Raw genomic sequence first — 22,835 nt, 5'->3', positions numbered from 1 at the left:
ATAGCTATTGTTTACAACTATCAATATGTGTACTATCTAGATGGTCAACTTGTTCATCCTTACCTGGGGGAATAGAGAGTTGCGTGTGAATCTACAACTGATAGCTTGCAAAAAAATGTGCTGTAGGCAACTCACTTGTTTCCATTACAGCGTGAATCTGTTATACAGTCACCCACTGTGCACAGATTGACAACTAGAACTGTGTGAGACCATAAGTTCTAAGCAACACAACACATCCGTAATGAAACCATGAGTATGGTCCCTGATATGGTTTACCAGACTTATCTCTGCTGACCACGCCAGTACACCAGTGGCACAGGCTATCTCCAGTTTGGTGGTAACAATTCCGGTTGCAGAAATAGGCTCGCCTGCCGGAAGGGTGGCTTTAAAAGCTGCCAGAGGTGATTTTGGGCCAGAGACAAAAGTGACTTGATGCTGGGGCATGGTGCAACTGACTGGTAGCCGATGATGCAAGTCTAGTAGCCAATAAAAGCAGGCATTAGACCTGAGGTTAAGGCCAGGTAGGCCTGGGGTGCCTCAATGTTCCAGGGGTCTCCAGTAAATGTTACTTGTTTTTAGATCATATTTGTAATAGTAGGTATCTACCTCTTCCCACTCCCAGCCCTTGGCCTGATGTTCTCGTCACTTCCTGTAAAGCCATGCAGGGAAAGCAGCAAGGCATCTTCATCGAGCAGAGGGAACTTGGAGGCTTGTGGCCAAGCTGTGCCCACTGTTCAAGGTAAGAGAGCATTGTTCATGGTTCCCTCTTGGCTTTGCGAAGACTTGCAGATCGCGGCAGCACTTTGTCATCAGAGCATGATCTTGAGCAGGTTTCTGCAGCAGAGCTTCCATAGGATCGTCTTCAGTTGTGGGTTGCTTCTCTGTGATTCAACAAGACTCATCCCAGTGAATGGAAAAAGATGAGGTGCAGATTCCTTTATATTACAGGAATACTGAAAGCCGAGTGTGCAGCACAATGACAGGCTTGCATCCTTTCAAACATCTGGAAGCCATCCAAGTATTGGGGGATGCCATAGCCAAGCTTTTCTGCGTTTTTTCTCAGGCAAAACACATTATATGGCGTTAACGGCTTGACAGCCCGAGTTATACACCTGAGCGAAGTGAGGGCCTATAACGAGGGCATTGGGCTGTTACCACCTGTTCCAGCACTTGGAACAGGGGGTGTAACGCCATGAGCACCCATCCCAAATGCTGGGACAGGGCTAATTTAAATATTTTTTCCTTCCGCAAATGGATCGCCTTGTGGCGTCCTGATTGAGGAAGGAAAATAATATTCCAAGATGGCCACCATGGAAAGGGAAGGCGAGGCTCCGTACAGAGCCCCTCTTCCCTTTCCATTGCGGGGGGTGTGAATGGTCTGAAAAAAGTGGGGACAGAGGATGGTGGGGAAAATGGCAGTGGGGGGGGACCGGCTGCCAGGTCACATGGAACGCGGACTGAGATCACTGATTTCAGTCCACGATCCAAGCCACCTGATTGGCTGGCTGCCGCCTACCTCAGGCCCATACTGGCAGATAATTCACTGAAGCACCGGCACCGTTAACAGCAGTGCCGATGCTTCAGTGTTCCAATTCCCGTGGAGTCCCATTGGACTCCACGGGAATGGGAATTTACCGTACCACCACCACCCGTAATATCCCGCTGTTACCGGGATATCGGGTGGCGGAAACAGCATGGCTTTTATGAGGCCCTAAGATATTGAAGATTGGCCACCAAAACGTTGAGCAGCTTATATGATAGTGCAGTTTTTGGGTATCAGCTAGCCACGTCGTAGCAAAAAGGGAGAACGTTTCAGAGGAAATATCCCAAAAGCAATAGGACTTGAACCACTCAATGCATGTTCTTCAGGGAACAATACACATAAGCATACCATAAAACACAAAGCTTTAAAAATAAAGACACGTAGTCAAAGGGCATTCATGAAATATGTGTCATCAGCTATTAAAATATATTGGTGTCATCAACATCTGAAATAGGATAAATGCTTTCTGAGGCAATCCAGAGATCCCTATGTGTAGGATCAAAGCCTTGGGTCTGGGGTGGGGGAATATATTTAGGATAAACACCTGCATTTTGACAAAGCTGCAGTGTATAGTTTAAAATCAACTTCTAAACTTTGTGAGATTCCAAAACAGAATCATTTTTCAATTCAAATCAAACAAGCAAATAAGAAAATCTACCAAACTGTCACTGTCAAAGTGGAAGCTACAATGATGACGTTTAATTACATGAAAGAGGGTGAATCTCGGCTCATAAAAGACTGAGAGATTGGCATGGGAGGAGTACAGATTATGGCGTTAACACCCCACGTTCCAAGGGCTGAGCCTACCGGCAACCTCATAATGAGGGCCTTAGTCAGAAATCTCCTGCTAACAAAATCTCCATCAAGAACCTCGAGGCAATAACAGTTGCAGACTTGATTGTCAATCAATGGGAACTGTTGATTGCACACTGGGCAATGCATATACCAGTCTTTCTAATCTTCTTAAGAAAAACAATTGACAATTCCAGCTCCAGCAACAAGAATGCAAACTAATGCACAATGTGTCATAAAATGTGTTTACAACCAACCATGACTGTCAAAGGGTACAATAACTACATCAGACATTTCTGTAATGAGAACCTCAGGAGGGAGAGATTCGGCTGCGTGTTTTCGTCTTCAGCATGCTCTCACCTGAGCCTCGTGGATGAAGAGCACTGTGTGCGTCATAGTGTACAGCGTCATGTACACAGAGAGCTTGATGGAGCCCAACCGACTTATGCGCCCCCTGAAGAAAGAGAAAGACAATAGAAAGTGGTCAAGTAGACTTCCGCATAAGCAGACTCATAGGAAGATAACACATGGTAGGGAGAAGGGGACAAGACGGACTCATGGGAGGAAGAAACAGAACAGTTGGATAGAGATGGTTGGGAAACGTAACGATGGATGCTGGAATTTAAGCACAGCTGAATGGCGAAAGATCACTGGGAACTGAGGAAGAGAGCGTCTGAATATTGAAAGCGTGATCCCATGAGGAAATTATCAACAAAGATAACGCTTTGGTGAACGTAAAGTTACTTATCTGCAACATAGGCCATCCACCGTTGAATCCCTTGTAGAGCCACATGTTTGGTAGGATATACTCTTATATCCAGGAGAATCCAATAACAATTTCAACAGATATTTTTTTTCATTTGTACGGACCAGTACCATCTTTCCCAATTCTTTAGAAGGAATAAAACTACACATCAGACCAAAGCCACTGCAGTTTTCTCTTTCTAGGAAGCTAGGACAGGATGACAAACAATCATTCCAAATATTCAAGCATGTGTAGGTTACCTGACATTCTACAGTAGATGCATGAACGAGAGAACTATGGTCACGGATATGTAATATTGCCTTCTCCAGCAATATATCCTTAGGTTCAAAGCACTGAGAAAAAAACTGCATCTGAAGAGCGGTTTAAGAAAAGATTGGCACATTTGGCCATCCACCTACAGTCAATATCTAAAATAAAATATAAAATTGCAGTATGTATTTTCCAGGTTACAGAATTTCAAGAAAAGTAGGGGATTTTAGTGTACCATGCTTCAGCTTTATTTCCAATTATGAATTTAATTGTGTGACCACCAGAGATTATCAACTTTTATACATGATTTTGTTTGACACGGCACCAGTAAATTCGGAGTGTTGATGTGTTTTCCCTAACTCTTTGGTCCTATCAAAAGTGATAGGTTTCATTAAAGAAATCTAGGAAAGAATTTGTTTGATGAGCATAAAAATGAAGAGCATTGAGTTGAAATAGTTACTTTATCTCTACAGCAAACAGACTGTCAATGAATGGCGCATGACATTCACAGAGTCTACTGGCACAAGTATGCTAACATTGACAGCCACCAAAGTCATATTTATGCATAGGCTCAAAAGTAAACTCTGCTCCCTCTAATAAAACCTCACAACCAATGTTTCAATGTGCTGGCTGTCGTTAGTCAAATCTTTGAGATGCCGTCCATCCATTAGAAGATGAACAAGCTGGCGTCCCTGCCCTTTCAAAGAGCATGTAAGCCTAAACACGGAATCTGGAACCTGGTGCTCTGCCCATTCCCAGGCCCAACTACCTGTTTGTCCATCCCACTCCTGTCAGCCATGTATTTGGTTTTTTTTATTCACATATTTATTGGTTTTACTTTAGTGCAGTGATACACAACAGCTTACACATACATAGGCCGAGCCGGCCGAGCACCAGTCCATTAGTTACACCAACACCAAGAACCTCCCCCAAATTCCATATTACAGGTTCAGTTTCTTCTTTTTGCCCAAAATTACTCTCTCCATTAGAGACATTTTCCATAAATCATCAATCCATGCAGACCAGCTAGGGACGGTGACATTTTTCCAGTGCCTCAGGATTATCTTTTTTGCTGAAAGGGGCGCTCTAAAAAACCAGCACCTCTGTGAGTAGCTCAAATATTCCAAGAGGGTATCTTACCCCAATATTACAGCTGGAAAGTCAAAATCAATATCTGTCACTAAAGCTCTATTCATGGTTCCTGTGACTTCCAACCAAAACTGCCTCACCTTTGAACATTCCCAGATCATATGCTCGAATGATCCTTCCCTGTGGCTACATCCCCAACAAACATCCATATCACTTATACCTCGCACCAACATTTTTACCGAAGTACAAAAGACATTATTCAGTATTTTGACCTGACGGACTCGCTCTTCCAGATTGAGCGAAGTCAAGGCAACATTCCCACACATCTTTTCCCCATCTCCCAGTCGTCACCTCAGTGCCCAGGCAATCAGACCAAGACCTAAGAAGTTGCTCACTTGGGCACCTGAAACTCATCAATAATTTGCACATATTAAGAACATCATCATCATCAGATACTTTCAGCTCCATCAATGCCAGTCTTAATTGACAATATTTGCCATAAGTGCATCCATGGGTGTAGGACATGGTGGGGATAGGGGGGACGCATGAATGCCCCCCACAATTTTAAGAAGGGGGACATACTGGCATTTATCCCCCCCAGCATCTCTGAGGTTTGACTTCTGCACTGTCACTGCTGCTGCATAGGAAAAGAGCAGGAGGAGGCAGCGACACATGCTTTGTGCTTAGAGTCAGGCTGGGCTCTGAGACCGATACAAGCGAAAGGTTTGTAGTAGTATGGGGAAAATAAACATAATATGCTACAGGGGAAGCGCGCTTCTGGTGGTTAATGTATGTGTATGCGACACCCAGCATTTCATTTCACGTATGGCAACCGTCAGGCGGTTTGGGGTTAGGTGCCAGGGTTTGCTGGGGCACAGGCGAACAACCTAGTTATCCAAATCCTCCCCCCTCTCCACGGGTAGACAAAGCAGTGCAGGATCAAATGATGGACTGTGCAACTGAGAACAGGTGCTTAATCTACTACGAATTAAACAGCAACAACAGATAGGCGAATATCCAATTAGGTAGTGACCTCCGAACCTCTTCTCATTAAGTGCTGTATATATAAGGAGTTAGGTTTAGTTTTATCGCACATTTAAAAAAAAAATGTAAAGGCGAAGTGAATTTTGACATCAACAGAGACAACCTGTAAAACTATGAGCGGCTCGATATTTGGACCACTCTGTCCCCAAGTACTCCAAAATAGCATGTCCCAAACACGCGACTGTGGGGTTGAACGGCGGGGCTAGCAAAGCAGCAGGGGGGTAATAGCACGGTCAAGCCATATGCGGCCATGCAGCAAGTTTCGTACAGCACGTGAGTCATGGCAATTGAAGGGGTCGTGGTACACAGCACTTAGTTATTGTAGCAACTCCCAATTCTAAGCGCACACCTAGTTAGATTGTGAGTTTGCCAGACGAGGGGCACAGATGTGAATGTGCGAATGGGGTTTCAGGAATTTATGGGTCAGCATGTATCCACTGCCGTGTCAGGCAGGGCGGGTCAGCAACAGTCAAGGGCGGTTGTTGGGGCAGTTTACTGTGGTGAGTTGTGGGGGTTAGAATGAGGGCTGCAAGAAAGCCCACTCTCCAGCCCTGGTGGCCAACGCGCATGCTGCCTTTCTCTCGTGTCTCTCAGGAAAGAGTGTTCCGACCTTGAGTTGCACCCACAGATGCACAGTGATTCCTCAGATGCAGGCATTTTCATGAGCCACACTTTTATAACGGCAACGCCTTTCTCTCCGCATAATGAACTCGTCTTACAGTTGACCCTGCTAGACTACAATTACCAGAATGCAATGTCACAATAGTGCCCACTCTCATTTGGCCTTGATAACCAAAGCAAGTTACTGGGGACGAGAAGGGGGTAAAGTAAAGTGCCGTGGTCCGACATCAGGGGCCAGATTACAGAAGCTTTGCACTGGTGCAAGTGTAAAGTTTGCACGGTGTTAGCACTAGGGCAAAGTTTGTCCTGATGCAAAAATGCATCAAAAATGTATCTTTTAGCACTAGGGCAATTTTAGCCTTGTTGCTTTTAATATGTCAAACTGCACTTGTTGCGGTGCAATGGTTTTTTAATGTGTCCCAGTGTTTTTAAAAATAGGGCAAACTTTGCCCTAGTGCTAATACCGTCAAACTTGCACCGGTGCCAAATTTCTGTAATCTGGTCCCAGGTGTAATTGGCATTGGTAAAAATAATATGGGCCGGGTAGTAGGACCGTGTCGTAGCGAATTTTGCGTGTCGCCTATTGTCCGTCACCAGGGGTGGGGCTGCGTTTTTTAATTCAGGTGTCGCAATGCTAAATGAATTATCTTCTGCTAACAGATATGGCCCCTGCACAGGACAAACGCAATCACGGGAGTTGTAGTTTGGAAAAACTCCCTGCCCAAACCCACAGCCAACTGCATTATGGTCCTTGGAGTCTGGGGGTGGGGGTGGGTTAGAAGGGTAACAGGGTGCTGGTACCAAGCGCAACAACCGCACAGCAAAGAGGTTATGGCTACTGTTACAAGGATTACTTGACTAACTTTAGAGTATACATTTAAACCTGGAGTGCAACAATATAATAACACGCTTTTTCAGCACAAAGTGCAACTGTCGCGTCAGCGAGCGCAGGTTCTACGTCACGTATAAGAGCAAACAGTCTTGGCAATAATTTCGAATGCATCTTACAGGGTCACGTAGAATGTTTATAAATCAAGTGGCTGTAGGTACACCTGGTAAGACAGTTACAAACGTTCAGTGTGGATGGAGTTCACTAGGGCGAAGAGCGGCGGGCAGTTTCCCAGGAGATGACCTCCCTTGCTACAATGCATGCGTATGTTTTTTTTTTAAACTATTGCAGTGTCTCTGGAATACGTGGCCTGGGTGGATCATTTGTTTGGGGGCGCTGCCAGGCAACGGTCCACCCGGACTCCCTGGGCCACTGCCGGCAGACGCGGCCCGGGTTGAGTGATAACTTGGAGCTCCCCATTCTGTAATCAATGCCAGGCTGCAACTGGCATAAGCAGCAGAGTTTATAAAGACTTTGGGACACCCCACACGCTGATGCCCTGCCTTCCAGAGAAACATCCGAAAGCAGAGCAAGAGAAAGAACTGCAGCACATTATTTTTAAGGGCTCTTTGATATTTTTAAATAACTTTTATATTTATCAAGGACTCTTGTGTTTTGAATTCTTCCTTTTTTAGTAAAGCAGCTGCTGTAGGTATTGTGTTGGTGTATATAGTGTCCTGTGATGCCCCCTTTTTATATCGAAATCTTAAAAAACTGCTCGTGTACCTGGAGAAAATAAATAACTAATTAAAATGCCAACTAAAGAAAGTACACTAGCGTTTCGTTTTCTGGCTCTTGTTGGGTGTTAAAGGTTATTATAAACCAATGTTTCTTCCTTTGGGTTTTGGGGGAATCCAATCCTAACCTTTGCCTGTCATCATATGTCCACATCCCACAGAGGTGCACAAAACTGATCCAGAGCTCAGGTAAGCAGGGGTTGGAGACAGACAAGAGGCAGGACAAGTATTTAAAAGTGATATCAAGGGTGATAAAGTATATTGGTGTGTCGATCTTCACCTGTCTCCCAATAAGTGTGTTGGCGCCACCAACCCCCTACAAATCAAACAGTTGAAGAGGCCTGTGCTGTGACACCCCTTGTTAGGAGACTGCTCAAGCATTGTTGCAAATGCTAAAGCTGGTTTTGGGGCCGGCGCTCTCCCTCATTCTCGTAAAATGAAAGAGTGACACCTTCCTAAAACAGCATGCAGAAACTGCCTGCCCTTGTCATCTTCATATCACACAGCTCTCAGGGTATTAATCAACCAAAACCGATGCCTCACAAAAGAGTCCATAAGCTTGGCAAACTTAACGGAGGAGAAACATTATCTTGTGTGCAAGCTAGGAGTGCTCCATTCCCGTCCACCTTATCCTTGAACAGTAGAAGGGCTGAACCTTTACCTCCTACCCAGGTCCTTGCTGCAGCCCCGGATTACAGGCATCTGCCAAACAGGAAAGTCACCTAATACAACACATGTTAGTTAGACGGGGATTGCACCACAACAGAACTGTATACTTTACACATATAATAAATATTTCACAAGTTTGTAGAAAGTGACCTTTTATTTCTTCAGTCAACACACGTTTCGCATGTTGAGGCTTGTCAGTTTTCAGAGCTGACAAGCCTGGAAGCAGCATGAGCTTACAGGTGTCCAGGCCATGTGTGAATAAGGTAAACACGTTTATGGCGAAAAAGTCTTGTAAATGCACCAGCCAAATGAAAAATATGAGATATACGAAAAAAGTCAATCAGACCTTTAGGTGATTTATTGTTTACATCAGAAAATCCTTGAAAAACGCAAGGAATGCGCACAACACATGTTAACTGAAGGAATAAAGGATCACTTGTTACAATCTCTTGGATTTAACCTTTTAACTGCCATGGTAGTGCCAAGGCCTTTTTTGGTGATTTTGGTATTTCGCCATTCAATGCCGTCTAACGTTTTCTGTTTCATTAACCCCTTAAGTGCCAAGGACGAGGTTTCTCGTCCTTGGCAACAGGGAGGTAATCCCAAGGACGAGATACCTCGCCCTTGGCGGATGTATTATTTATTTAAATATATATACTGTTACACTATGGTGCAAACACCTAACTAACGATTGTTTGGACAAGACAAAGGTTGTCAGAAGTGACAAAACATTTCTAATTACAGGAAAAGTTTACAAAACACAGTTGTTGAAAGAACACTGAATATGGAAAAAGGTTTTCTTCAACAGATTCAAGTACTTTGAGTAAAACACAATACATTGTTCAGAGATTCAGCTCTGACAGAGCAGAACAAATAATTGAGCGGGCTCTTCTCGGCTAGTGTGCCGCATTTTGGTAGTGCTCAGAACCAAATGTTATCTGTAATTTAAAGTGCCAGACAGAGTGCAGACAAAAAAGTCCATGCCTAAGAATTTGTAAGTGCATCAATTTTCTGCAAGTCAAAATACTTAAATGCTTAAGGTTTTGTGGGTAAATCGTTTCCATAACAAAAAAATGATAGTGAATAGTTTGGCAAGAAGGTAGCTAATATTCTGACGCCTTCCCCTTTCAAAGACTTAGAAGAAAACAGATGATCAAGTAGGAAATAGGTCTATTTAAGTCGTAATCCGTGGCATGGTGTACTCCGGAAAATTCTGAAGATAAATAACACAAGTTGCAGATTTTATACCTTTTATTGGGCTAACTACAATTCTATGTAGAGATGGAACAAAACATTAGCTTACAAAGTCCCACAGACCTCTTCATCAGATGTTGCAGAGCGAAATTCACTCTGCAACATATGCATAGAATGTTCAGTTAGTCCAATTAAAGGTACACAAATCTGCATGTGCGGGAATTCAAAATTGGACTAACATGGTGCTGAACTTTAGCATTTTTAAGAATATGATTGAAGTTTCACAAATGGAAGTGATATTTCACACAAGCTCGCCATTTTGAAAGATTTTTGTTTTTTTCCCGGAATTAAACACAACCAATACAGGTTTGTTTTTAAAAAAAAACTTCTTTATTGTTTTAAGCAACAACCAACCAAACCAGGCAAATAACCCCCCTCTCCTCTGCCCCACCTCCCCCAACAGCAGACTCACAACTTCACCTTCACAAACCATTCCCAACATTAGGGTCGTACACATGCCGCCGCCCTACAGCCAGCCGTGTCCAAAGAAGGGAGACCATTGTTCATGCCTCGCTCTATAGACGATAAAGTACATATTCTTCTTCTTCCCCCAATCAGCTAGAGGAAGTTACAGGAGAATGCTTAGCCTGCATCCTGTCCATTCGGTATTGTCTATATGGAGGCCAATAATCAAACAGACGACTGGTGCTCGGCAGTGTTGAGGCAAACATGATCTCCCGCCTCTCAAAAAGGTCCATGCAATCTAACCATCTAGGAAAGGTGGGGGGGGGGTCGCCTTGCCCCAGGTTCTAGCCACCTGATACCTAGCTACCACTGAGGCCATGCCAAACAGTTTTTTTTCAGTACGTGTACCCCCCCCTCAATCAATGCCAAAAGCCAGAGTTCAGGTGAGTATATTTGCAGTGATGGCAACATTTCCGCCATGGCTTCTTCAATCCTTCCCCAAAAGGCCCTAATACGAGGACAACTCCAGCAAACATGAAAAAAGTCCACACGGTCTGCACCACACCTTTTACATACAGATGCCCGATCAGAAAAGAATTTGCTGAGTGCAAGCAGGGAATAGTAACCTGATGAATATATTTATAATGGATCAATCTATACCGAGAGTTCAAGGAGATATATCAAGTCTGTAGGCAGATAGACTTCTATTGTTCCCCACTTAGTGTTTTGCCCAAAGCAGTCTCCCACACATTCTTACATGCCAGCTCTTGTACTGCCCTCCCCTTCCTCACCAGTCTATAGATGGTGGATAACAACCTCCTCCCTGACACGGTCTGAGCCACACAGCATAAGGCCGGTAAGCAGATGGGGACTTTGGGAACTCGGCCATTTCACCCTGATGATACCCCTCAACCTATAATAGTGTAGTAGCGTGACTGCATCTGTATCCCCTCTGGCGCACAGATCGCTCCACTGTATGAAGCACCCATCTTGTACCAGATCCCCCAGAGTTTGTATACCTAGTGCTCGAAACCTGTTCTAAAGGACCTCTCATGCGTGAGTGGAATCCCTGCTACATTATACACTGGGAACTCCGGGAGGAAGTGAGGCGTGGACTGCAGTAATTGGCAGTTTTTCCCAGGCCCTGCACGTTATCTCTACCGGCTGAATCTCATCTCTCGGGACCGGGTCTCTCTCACCCCACAGCAGACCCATTAGGGTATCCGGGTGGGGCAGGGCTTTGGCCAGCAGGGCATGCAGGGAGATCAAGCTAGAAGGGTTCCACCCCGATATATACTGTGCCTGTGCCGCAAGAAAGTACAAATATACATCAGGGTTTCCCATGCCGTCCATTTCATACGGCCGGGACAGAGTATCATAAGCTATCATGGGTTGCTTACCAGCCCACACCAATCTCGTAAGCATTCTCCTAACACGAGCCCAGTAACCAGTAGGGCACCACACCGGGACATTGTGATATATATATATGTGATATATATACACAACAGTTTTGGAAGTATCACCATTTTCGCCAATGCCATACGAGCAGCTTGTGAAAGAGGTAACCAAATCCACGCCTCCACCTTCAGCTCCAGGTGTTCTAACGGGGCAACATAATTATCCTCATATAGCCTATCCCTTACAGTGGACACCATGATCCCCAGGTACCTCATGCCATTCGGTCGCCATTGGAAATCATCACCCACATCAGTGCTTTGTACCTCGGGAGTTAGGGGGAGGACTTCAGATTTCCCCCAGTTGATCTTAAGCCCCAATAGTTCCCCAAACCTGGTCACCTCCTGTATCAACGGTCGGAGATTCTGGCGTGGATGTTTAACATGAAGAAGCACATCGTCATCATATAAAGATATGATGGAGAGATGTGTGCGCACATATATTCCACATTGTGCATGCAGCTCACGTATATGACAGGCCAGGGGCTCCATCGCTAAGGCGAACAGGGCTGGGGAAAAGGGGCATCCCTGCCATGTGTCATGCGTGGAATATATCTGGGCCTATACAAGCCCGTTCGTATATACTGCCGCTCTCGGGCCGTATATAACAACCTAATCCATTTAATATATGTCAGACCCAGGCTGGACCGGTGGAGAACTTCAAAAAGGAAAGGCCAATCAACTGAGTCAAACTCCTTTTCAGCGTCCAAAGCCGCCACCACCATCGGTATTGAGGGTTAACGTTATGCATAAGGGTAAAGAGACGCCTCAATTATTTTGTGTGGAGCGACCAGCGATGAATCTGGCCTGATCTGGAAGCACCAAGGCCGACATGTGGGGGAGTATACGGTTCACTAGAATCTTGGCCAGTATTTTGTTGTCTGCATTAATAAGCGAAAGGGGCCGGTAAGATGAGAGACATAGCGGATCCTTGCCCGGTTTCAACAACACAGTAATTAACACAGACCTTGTGGATTCTGGGAGGGTGCCATTGGCCATGGCACCTTCAAACATTGCAAGGAGATGGGGAATGACACGATCTATGTACACCTTGTAGAATTCAGCAGTCATTTCATCAAGACCAGGGGCCTTCCCATTAGGGAGCGATTAAATAGCCGTCCGAACCTCCTCTTCCGTGATAGGGTCGTTAAGAGCAGCGCCCTGCTCGGGGTCCAGCCAACCCAAGGCTACTTCATCCAGATATCACAGCAGAGCATCGTGTCCTGGCGTGGGCCGTGACGTGTACAACTGCTCGTAGAAGAAAGGGAATTCATCCTTAATCCCCTTAGGATCCCATACCTGATTCCTGTTCCGGTTTGTGATTTTGACTACACTCGCAGTCGGGCTTCTCTACGAATGGCCCAGGCCAACGTCCTACTAGGCCTATCCCCCTCCCTGTATTTTGCCGCCAGTATTGGGTCCCCCAGGTGCCTGTCTTCGTCACATGCCAGCTCATGCAGCATCTCCCTATTTGCCCTTAGTTCCTTACGCAGGTCAGGTGTATCCTGGATGCCCTGCTGCTTTCCCCCCCTCTAATAACATCTTTCAATGACCTCATGGACCTTCTAATAGCTCTTAGAACCCCCCTCTCTCTAGAAATTCAGCACCTGCGTATATAAACCTTAAAGGCCTCCCAGACTATGCACGGGTCCGAAACCGAGCCCACATTAGCCTGGAAGTACATAACTATATCCTCCCCTATTTCAGTCTTAAACAGTCCATCGCCAAGGGCAGCTGCCCTGAAGCGCCAGCGTAGCGAACCGAGCAACTGAGTATTGGGCTCAAATCTGACTACGACCGGAGAGTGGTCGGACAGAGTTCGAGATAGAATAGTGGCTTCCGTGGCCGCCCTGAAAATGGGAGCAGTGGACATCACATAATCTATTTGTGACAAACTCCCATGAACTCCGGAGTGGAACGTGTATTCCCTAACAGTGGGATGTAACGTCCGCCACACATCATGTAACCCATGCGTCTGCGAGATATTGCCCCACGCCCTGGCCGCCCGGGGAAAGGTGAGTTGTGTTGACGTAGTTCTGTCCATAGCTAATGTGAGGACCAGATTAAAATCACCCGCCCAAATTATCTCATACTCAGTGAATTTATGAAGATGGCTGGCACACTCATAAAATAATTCTGGTGAATCGGTATTCGGAACATAAACATTTATAATCAGGAGGTTAGTTCCTAGCACCTCACCTGCCAATAGCAGAAACCTCCCTCCCTCGTCCCGCACCTGCTCATGTAACTTAAATTGCAAAAGGAGCTATGAATGTAGGAAGCCACGCCCCTGGAATGGGAAGAACTGGAGGAACCATATATGTGTGAAAGCCCCACCCGGTGAAACTAGGAGGAGGATCACACTTATTAAGATGAGTCTCTTGTAGACACAGTATATTCACCCCATAATTCCTGCCATAGTTGCCTATGAGGCGCGTCTTCTTATGATAGGTGAACCCACATATGTTCCAGGACATTAAGGATATGATCGTTCTAGGACTCTCCTTCCCGGGATTCTGGGTCATTCAATTGGCACATAATGGACCACACTACGATCCCCCCCCCCGAAATAGGTAGGTAGTACTGACTCCTTACCCCTTCCGGCAAACACGTTCCTACAATTCTCGACACACATCTAACATGAAGTTCGAGTTGCCCCACCCGAGTCAACCTGGCAATAAAACCAAAACTGCACCCCCCGGCCCCATCCCGCCCACGCCAGAAACAAGAACATACCGGCACCCAGTACCCTCCCCGCTTCCCCCCAACTGAACTCAATTTACACTGCAGTGTCTACGGCAACTGGGGCTCTGAGGGCAGCCCAAGTGCTCCTTGGGGCAGCAACCATATAAACACATCTCCCTCCCACCCGCCGCTCCCCCAATTCTCATAATGCCAGTGTTCTTCTCACGTGCATTTGATTCCATGTCAAGGGATCTCAAAATTGAGATCAAGGTGGGTGCCGTGGCGACCCCCCCGGCTCCGGCAAGTTTCTAGCATGCTGCTCCGGTGTAGTAAAGAATACTGCATACCCATTATGCTGCACACGTAGCTTGGCCAGGTACATCATAGAGTACTTTATCCCCTTACGCCTTAGGATACTCTTGGCCGTCTGGAATGTCTTCTGTTGATCCTGGACCGCTGGAGTAAAATCCGGGAACAGGAGTATAGTTGAGCCCTCCCAGCGCAGCTCCCCCTTCTCCCGTGCCATTCGCAGTATGGTATCTCTGTCACGATAGCAGAAGATTCTCGCAATGATGGGGCGCTCAGGGGCGCTCGGCAGAGGTCTTGCTGCCAGGGAGCGGTGAGCACGCTCCACCATATACATCCCGGACAGTGAGGGGTTGTCGAGTACGTCCAGCAGTAGCTGCTCCACAAACTTCTCCATGTTGCCTATGCTTGTGATTCCGGAACACCAAGAATTCTGATATTGTTTCTCCTCGAGCACCCCTCCAAATCCTCATTTTTGGCAGCAATCTTTTTCACGAGTTGTTGCAGACTGGATACCTCACGCTGGAGGGTTGCAACGCTATCTTCGGTACTCCCGATCCTCTGCTCCGCCTCTTCCTTGCGTCCGCAGAGCTTCTCAATCTGCACAGCAGAAATGTCCACTTTGCATGTAAGGGCATCTATCTTGACACCAAGTGTGTCTGTGATCCCCTTGAGTGCTAGCAATGTCTGATTCAGAGCAGCCATATCTATGTGTTCAGGAAATGACGTTTGTGGAATGGCGGCCGGAGCCTGGACCTGATCAGTGCGGGCAAACTGGTCCATCCTCGCCTGCTTCTTCTGGTTGCCCATATTGCCAGTGTAGGAATTTGCAGGGCTGTCACCTCCCCATCACTTGTCACAGTGTAAGCGCCAGCACCAGATTGGCCACCCCACCGGAACAGCGCCTCGGTCCGCTCAGGCTGGCTAAGGAGATCCACCCCCGTCCAGAACCCTCCCCGCGGGCTCACCAGGCTGCTTCACCCTACCCCGCCTGATGATCAGAGGGTGCACCAAATTGGGTCCAAAGGATCCACGAGGACAGGCGCCTATCTACCGGGCTGACAATCCTGTTCCAGCCCGAGTCCACCAATCAGGGACAGGACACGCCGCGGGTGGGCCACCAGATGTCCAGCCACAAGCCACTGCACTGTGTGCGTGCTGCCCAGTCCCCAGCCACCACTCTGCAGTTCCAACTGTCCATCCGGGACAAGAGCGAGGGCGCCTCCACCCAGATCTGCAGTCCGGAAAGGCCCCCTGGGCCTCAGAGGCGACCACCTGTAGTGCCCAGCAGTTCTAGTTCCTTATGCCCTGAGCGCGGCAGGATCCAGGATTTGTCCCCTGCCTCCGGGGGGGGTCCAGACAGGACAGAAATAGTCTCACCTCTGCGCCACACGCAGGGGTGCAGCGCCGCCCACCGCAGTCTTCGTGGGCCGGGGCCCAGCAAGCCGCTGCCTCTCCACGCCGCAGCGTGGCCCGGGCGAAGAGCTCCTCCCAGGCCGCCCGCTCACAGCTAACGCCACACGGTCCGCAACGCTCCAGGCCAGCAACGCTGTCTTCCGTGCTAATAAGCACCTCTCCACCTCCCGAAGGCAGCCAGCCTCAGAAGCACCAGCTTGGTTCGGCCGTCACAATCCCTACAGTCCACAGCCGAGTAGGCGGCCCTTCCCCCATATGCTGATCCGGTGCTTCAGCTCCACTCTTCCGCGCCACGGTCTCCGGAGGCAACGGGTCGCGGCAGCACTCAACCCACCAGTGCCCAGATGATCAATCTGCACGCCGCCGTTATTACTGGGGAACGGGGAGAGGAGGAAAAGGATGTTTCACCAGGATTTACGTCTGCCGTTGCCGGAGCGTTTCAGGCAGCAGCCATCTTGGTGTGCCGCGCAACAGCGCCCCCCCACAACCAATACGGGTTTAAATTAAGCACTGGTGCTAGAGTTTGATTTTCTCCAAGTACTCTTGAATGACAATGTTTAGCTCTAAATTTTACTTTGGCATTTGAAAAAAGAATGTAAGGAAAAAAAGCAGAGAACTATTCTTACCATGATTATAAGGAGAAGCTCTATTGATGCATGTAAACTTCTCTGAAGGGCCAGAATTCCTGAATGGCTAAAGCTCAGGATCATTTCTGAAGAGTGTATGATTGTCGGGAGAGCATTCTAAAGAGTAAGATATGTCGTTTGCACAAAGAACACCGAAGGATGCAGCCTTTCGAAGATCATAATTTCCTAGCTGAACTAAGAGTGTCTGTAGTTTGTCTAGTCCAAAGTCAAAAAAAGGACAGCGACAGAGATCAAATGTCCCCCTTCAGGCAGACCACGAATCCGGTGCACATGCGTTTGTGAAGTGTCGCACAGTGGCAGGTCAAAGAAGCACAGGGAACGTCATTGCTACACAAGGCCTCAGATTTGGTAGGAAACAGTAGAAATTCAAACTTGCCTTCCATACAAAGCAGGTGCACAAGAGCAACAGAGCAACATTACTGCACGCTTTCATCACAGATCAGGTGGGTGTGTGACGGGCAGTTGATCCAGGATGCTTCTTACCTGGTGACAGTGAATCCTTTGCCCAAAAGAATCAGCATCAGCAAGAAAATCAGGAAACTGGCCGAGAAGAGGAGCTTTGCTGTGATGAGAAAAAGAAACAAGGAATGATCAAAAACGAGGAAGCAAAGCACTCTGGGTGATTGCACCCCATAGAATGTGAATCAATAAGCATGCAACGCATGTGATTTTCTCATAAGACTTGACAGGCTGAGCATGTATGGTAGGTTCTGCATTGGCAGACATCAGAAGATAGAAGAGGTTTGGTATGGCAATCACACACTGGCTTTACAATATCGTCATTATGTCTTGTGCCTCATATTCGTAGGAGACTCTCAGTATAGAAAGCACACACTATCACAGAGTTAAGGTAGGCACGGCATAATCAGATCTTGCTTAGTCATGATGGATAGGGATTGCTCAGTTACACGTATTCAGTTCTTACCCAAAGTAAAGAGGTTATCCTGAAGGAAATGATATTGATATAAGCAATTCTCAAGTGACCAACAACATACAGTGGAATACTGTGACTGGTCAAATGTCTGGACATAAAAGGCAAAGAGCGGGGTGGAATGGTTACATGGCATGCAAAGTCAGCATAGCCACCATCCCATGCTTACATAGTCAGCTGTCATGTAGTTGCAGAAAAAAGGCTGCCAATGTTCCTGGTGTCTAGAAGCAGAGTCTGAGAAGGGGTTTGCACTGAGTGCATGTGTATTCTTCGAGGAAACAAGTGTGCGGTGTATGGCTGTAAATACTGGATGAAGTAGAAGTGTTGGTGCCTGCTGGGATTGGGGCATCAGGAGATGTATGTACATACCAAGGATCTTGAAGCTGGGCTTCCCGACTCCATCGTTGGCATACTGCCCCCAGTAAATGCAGAAGAACATCAGGCTCAGAACTATAGAAGAAGAGAAGAAAGGTGTCAACTGTCCACACTCTTTAGGTTCCTCAACAGCGTGAACGCTGCCTTTCCCTCTCTTACGCTGCCTTTCCCTCTCTTACTCTACCTACAGTATCTCAAGCAACAGGAAGTCCTATCGTCTCTCATCACATTGTAAACAAATGTCACCCTTTCATTCGTACATACCTTTGATCCAAACCATGATTTGAGTTCTCTAGAAAACTCAAACAACCCTGGCTCCCCTATCATCATTCCTCATCACCTCAAAATCAATCTATGGAACTTGGCCTCCAACCTTTCCTTATCACCCCACTGCATCATCCAACATGCATAAGCTGACTTCTACTCGCTCACCATTTTCATCATTTAATTTCCCTTTCCCAACCCATCAGCAAAGCTGTTCTCTTCTCCCTCATTCCACCACCGCCCAGCGGAATAGCATAATCCTCACTGACATCCACCAGCAAAACCTCTTCCAGCCCACAACACACCCAGCAGCCAGACCTCGGCTATCCTCCCCCACCATGGGCAGAATTGCATTTATCCTTTAGAACTGTGCTTAACAGTATCATCCTACTTGACACCCATCACTAAAACACACTACCTGCTCCCCAACACAGATCATCGTAACCTCCTCCATCTACCATGATATCCATCATTTTAACATGTTCTCTCCTACCTACCCATCAACAGGTCAGAAATGGAATTCAAATGTAACAATAATATAGCAGTTATAATAGTTATAAATTCATATACTGTGGTGAATATTGATCGTGTTTAGAATTGCAGTTTGCTAATATCACCAATTAAAAATATGGAATTGGGTAGGAGGTTCTAGTGAACCTGCTAACCAGGAGATCGGGTGCTGGCTCTCTAGCTTCAGGCCACAGCTTACTTGGTGGCCTTTGGTGCAGGTGGACTAACCAATCAGACAGCCAAATGATAACTGTTGGTGACAGAGATCTGAGAAAAAGGGCAACCAATCTTACCTCCCCTTCAGCGACAGATGAAGCACTCTCAAAATGAATTGCTTGCAAGCCCTGGAGTCAGAAATCTCACTCTGTACGCATCGCTGCAAGCTGGGAGAACAGTGTGGCAGTACCAGCAGCAGCTTGTGAAGCAGAGGAGGCCCCACCTGAAGAGATAAGCAATGGTTTAAGCTAGAACAGTCAGCATAAATGGCTGGCTGGGACCAGTGATGCGGCAAGAGCGGGAAGCTGAGTGGCTCTAACAGTGGGAACAGGAGACCCTATCCTGGGCCCAGGCCCTGGAGAACCCAGCATTAACTGATGCACTGGGTTAAGGCGATGAAGACTATCCTTAGCTGCTGTGGAGAGGATGTACTTTATGGAGAGATGTCACCCATTTATCAGCAGGTGGTTTTCGAAGTTGGACCTTGAATTGTAAACAAGTGTGTCTCCCAGCAAAGTCTACAAAGCTATGCCCTGTGATAGATCAATGATGGCCCAAAGAAACCAGGCAAAGTAGGGTGTGTGGCTTAGAGGCCGGTCAAGGTGGGCACCTAAAGTGGCTGCTCAGATGTTGACGGGGAAGGAGTGCAAATTACATGCACTTTCTGGCTTCGTTTCAACTAGGGTGAAAGGACATCCAGTAGCGGGTTGTCCCGGCGACTGTGGAGCGAGTCCGGTGAGGTTATCCCACCATACAGCATGCCAAGCCACTCTGCAGCCCCAGGCCGTGAGACATCGCAGACGTCCGGTCCTCTGCAGTGCAGCCGCATGCCAATGGATACCCGCTTCCTTCAGGTGAGCAGAAGTGCCTGCCCAGCAGTGTCTTCGGGAGTGACCCACTTCAGGAACGCTGCGATCTGTGGAGGTACACCGAGGGAGATAGGACAAGTGACACGGCTTCCCATTTGTATCTGTTGCATGCGGCATGCTAGCATCTAGCAACATGTCAGAACACAGAGCTATCCCCTCCCCCTCGAGGCCTGCTCCCTCTGAGAGCATCAGAGCCACGTGGACTGCAGGGGCACAGTGAGGAGGAGGCCCGCAGAGGATCAGAAGCGGGAGCCAGCACCCAGAGTAGTGCCGGAGGGGGGCCTTACAATTCCAGGAGTGCTCCCACGAGCTGAGGCTGCAATGGGGGCTACCACAGATGATCACCTGCAGGATTCCATCACCCTGCAAATAACAGAATGAGGCACCACACTCACTGCACCCAGGCACCAACAATACTCTGCCCCAAATGGAGTGCTTCAGTCAGCAGAGCAGCTCCCCATGGTGATAAAAAGCACAGGAACCATGGGATGATCCAGGGATGGCTCCGGATCATGGCTCTTCCATACTCACCACTCCAGGGTAAACATTGGCAGCTGCTGTGAAGAGGGAACCTCTTAAGTATACACCACCAACGCGAACATCCCTCCCCCGCTGGAGGTGGGATGAAGTGAGCGCAAAGAACCTCAGACACGCCCCTCAACACTCACCTATAGTGCCCCTGACTAGCTCGGCACCATAAGGGCTGTCTAGGCCTGTCGTGCACTTGAGAAGCACAGAGAACGATCTGACATTGGCACCGTGAGATCAGGGGAATCGTAAAAGTGAACAGGCCCCAGTACGCACTGTTGTTTGACCAGCAGCTTGCGCCAACAAGCGTAGGAGTGGGCTTTCTGTGCAGTGGGCACAGGAAGCTACTGGGTACTGGAGCTTGCAAACTGTGTGGTGCTTGTGACCTTCTCTAACAACAAGTAGGGGCGTCCCCCGAGACGAGTGACAATCACGCAGAAAGGTTCTCCCACTGGCGAATCTTAGACCGCGAATGTCACAACACAGATCGAAACGTCGCGGTACGCGAGCCCACACGCTGAGCACTCTCTGGGCACATCCAGAACAGACATCAGCTGTGAAACAACCCTCAGAAATGGCGGCAGAGCCGGCAACGTCGGTGGAATCTATCGAGGGGCCAGCACTGACCCCTTCCTGGGGCCTCTCCAAATCAGATCTCATTGACAGCCTTCAGAGCCTGAAATCTGAGCTGAAGGAGGATCTTACGCAATCCATACGGGTGGAGATGAAGTCCAATACTGAGGAAATCAAGAAATCAATTGCAGAACTGGTACAAGACACAAAACAGCTCAATGCCCGAGTGGAAGACACGGAAACATCACTACATTCACTGCAAAAAGACGCCCTCCATCTCCAGGGAGAGCTTGCGAGCACCAAACAAGACATGTTGATTCTCGTGAAGACCATAGAGGACCTTGAGAATTGCCATTGTCAGGAGAATCTCCGTATTCGGGGTGCACCTGAAGGAGTGGAAGGGTCCAACCTGTGAGGATGGGTGCAACAGGTCTTCCAAGCCATTGTCCCGAAGCTGGCCACGGGAGGAATAACTTTGGATTGAGTACATTGAGTGGGCCATCCGAGGAGAACCCCAAAGGCCAAGTTAAGGGACATTATCACGAAATTTCACTTGTATGGGACAAAGGAGGAGATCTTACGGGCGTCAAGAAATATGGGCACCATAACATATTAAGGTCTATCCCTACTTTTATTCCAGGACATAGCAGCTCTCATCCTGCAGAAAAGGCAGGCCTTTCGACAGATCACTGGCAAACTGCAGCAAGAGGGACTCAGGTACAGGTGGACATTCCCATTCATGCTGGTATTCACCTGAAATGATCGAGGAACAAGATGTACGACTCCAGACGAGGCTGCTCAAATACTGGGACTGCAGTTTAGTCGAGAGTAGAGTGAGACGGGTGACAAGCAATGGTCCAGACCTCCCCCACGCAGAAGATTGCAAGACTCACCTGAGTCTAGAGGAGAGCGGGGTACCAAGCCATAACAACAGCATCTGCCGGAAGCCCGATAAGGGCAGTACAACACAAGGCCTCTGACAAATGAGGCAGCATCCCTCCCCCGAAGGCATCGGATTGAGGACTGTAGTTCTACCCAGTGACAAAGTGTGGTTGAATATCGAGGAGGGTGGAGCTCCTCAATTTGTTGCCCTTGTTTCGAGTTGGAAAGGTTGGGAGGCTTATTGGGAATGGGGGGAATATGGGGAATCGTCCACAACCACACGCAAAGGGAGTGAAAGGGGTATGGGACAATTCAGCGCCAGAGAGCTTAAAAGCAACCCATGTACGCAAATGTCTTTGAAAGTCTTGACATATAATCTAAGGGGCCTAAACTCCCCACAGAAGAGAGGCAGGCTTTTCCTAGTGCTTGTCCCGACAGCTGATCGATGTAGCATGTTTGCTGGAGACACACCTAATGTGCAAAGACACAGGTAGGCTCAGCACAAAAGATTTCCCACACCAGTTCTTCTCCTGTGCAAGGAACAAGAGCAAGGCAGTGGATATTTTAGTGAGCAATCTAGTTGAATTCCAGCTAGTCAAGACCAAATCCGATAAGGGAGGGAGGTATCTCTTGTTGAAGGTTGGATTAATAGCACGCTCCTCATGATCACATCAGTTTACGCGCCGAACACTGGCTGGAATTAATTCCGCAGGGCAGTGCAAAGGGAGCTCATTGCGTTCACCTCTGGGGAGATAGTGCTAGCAGGAGATCTCAATCTGACCTTTGACTCTAACTAGGATGTCTCTAGAGGCTCGTACATGGGCACTACATGCCTATCTAAGGCACTCAGAGGTTTCGAGGAGGCAGGGCTGGTAGATAGCTGGAGACGCTTGAACCCCACTGGGCGCAATGTCTCATTTTATTCGCACATACACAAGGTGTACTCCAGGTTAGATTATATCATAATAAGGCAGAGCAATGCAGCGAGGGTGAAAAAAGCAGAAATGGGCAATATTACATTCTCAGACCACGCCCCAGTCATTATCTCGTGGGCCTTACAGCCGAGGGAACACAGATCCTCCTATTGGAGGCTTAATCCCACCCTACTTAATGCTCCAGTT

General features: G+C 47.7%; 1 protein-coding gene across 1 annotated transcript in view; it reads right to left on the bottom strand.

The window, feature by feature from the left end:
* Positions 1 to 22,835, bottom strand: part of TMEM145 (transmembrane protein 145) — a 236,395-nt gene that overhangs the window by 60,629 nt on the left and 152,931 nt on the right. Inside the window, 3 exon segments of the mRNA XM_069640963.1 lie at positions 2,696 to 2,789; positions 17,050 to 17,128; positions 17,867 to 17,947. Of these exon segments, the coding sequence (XP_069497064.1) occupies positions 2,696 to 2,789; positions 17,050 to 17,128; positions 17,867 to 17,947 (254 nt within the window).

Source organism: Ambystoma mexicanum, chromosome 1q (assembly GCF_040938575.1).
Source record: "Ambystoma mexicanum isolate Mex_15411 chromosome 1q, UKY_AmexF1_1, whole genome shotgun sequence".
In the NCBI taxonomy this organism is placed as follows: domain Eukaryota; kingdom Metazoa; phylum Chordata; class Amphibia; order Caudata; family Ambystomatidae; genus Ambystoma; species Ambystoma mexicanum.
This window is presented reverse-complemented; position numbering and strand designations above follow the sequence as displayed.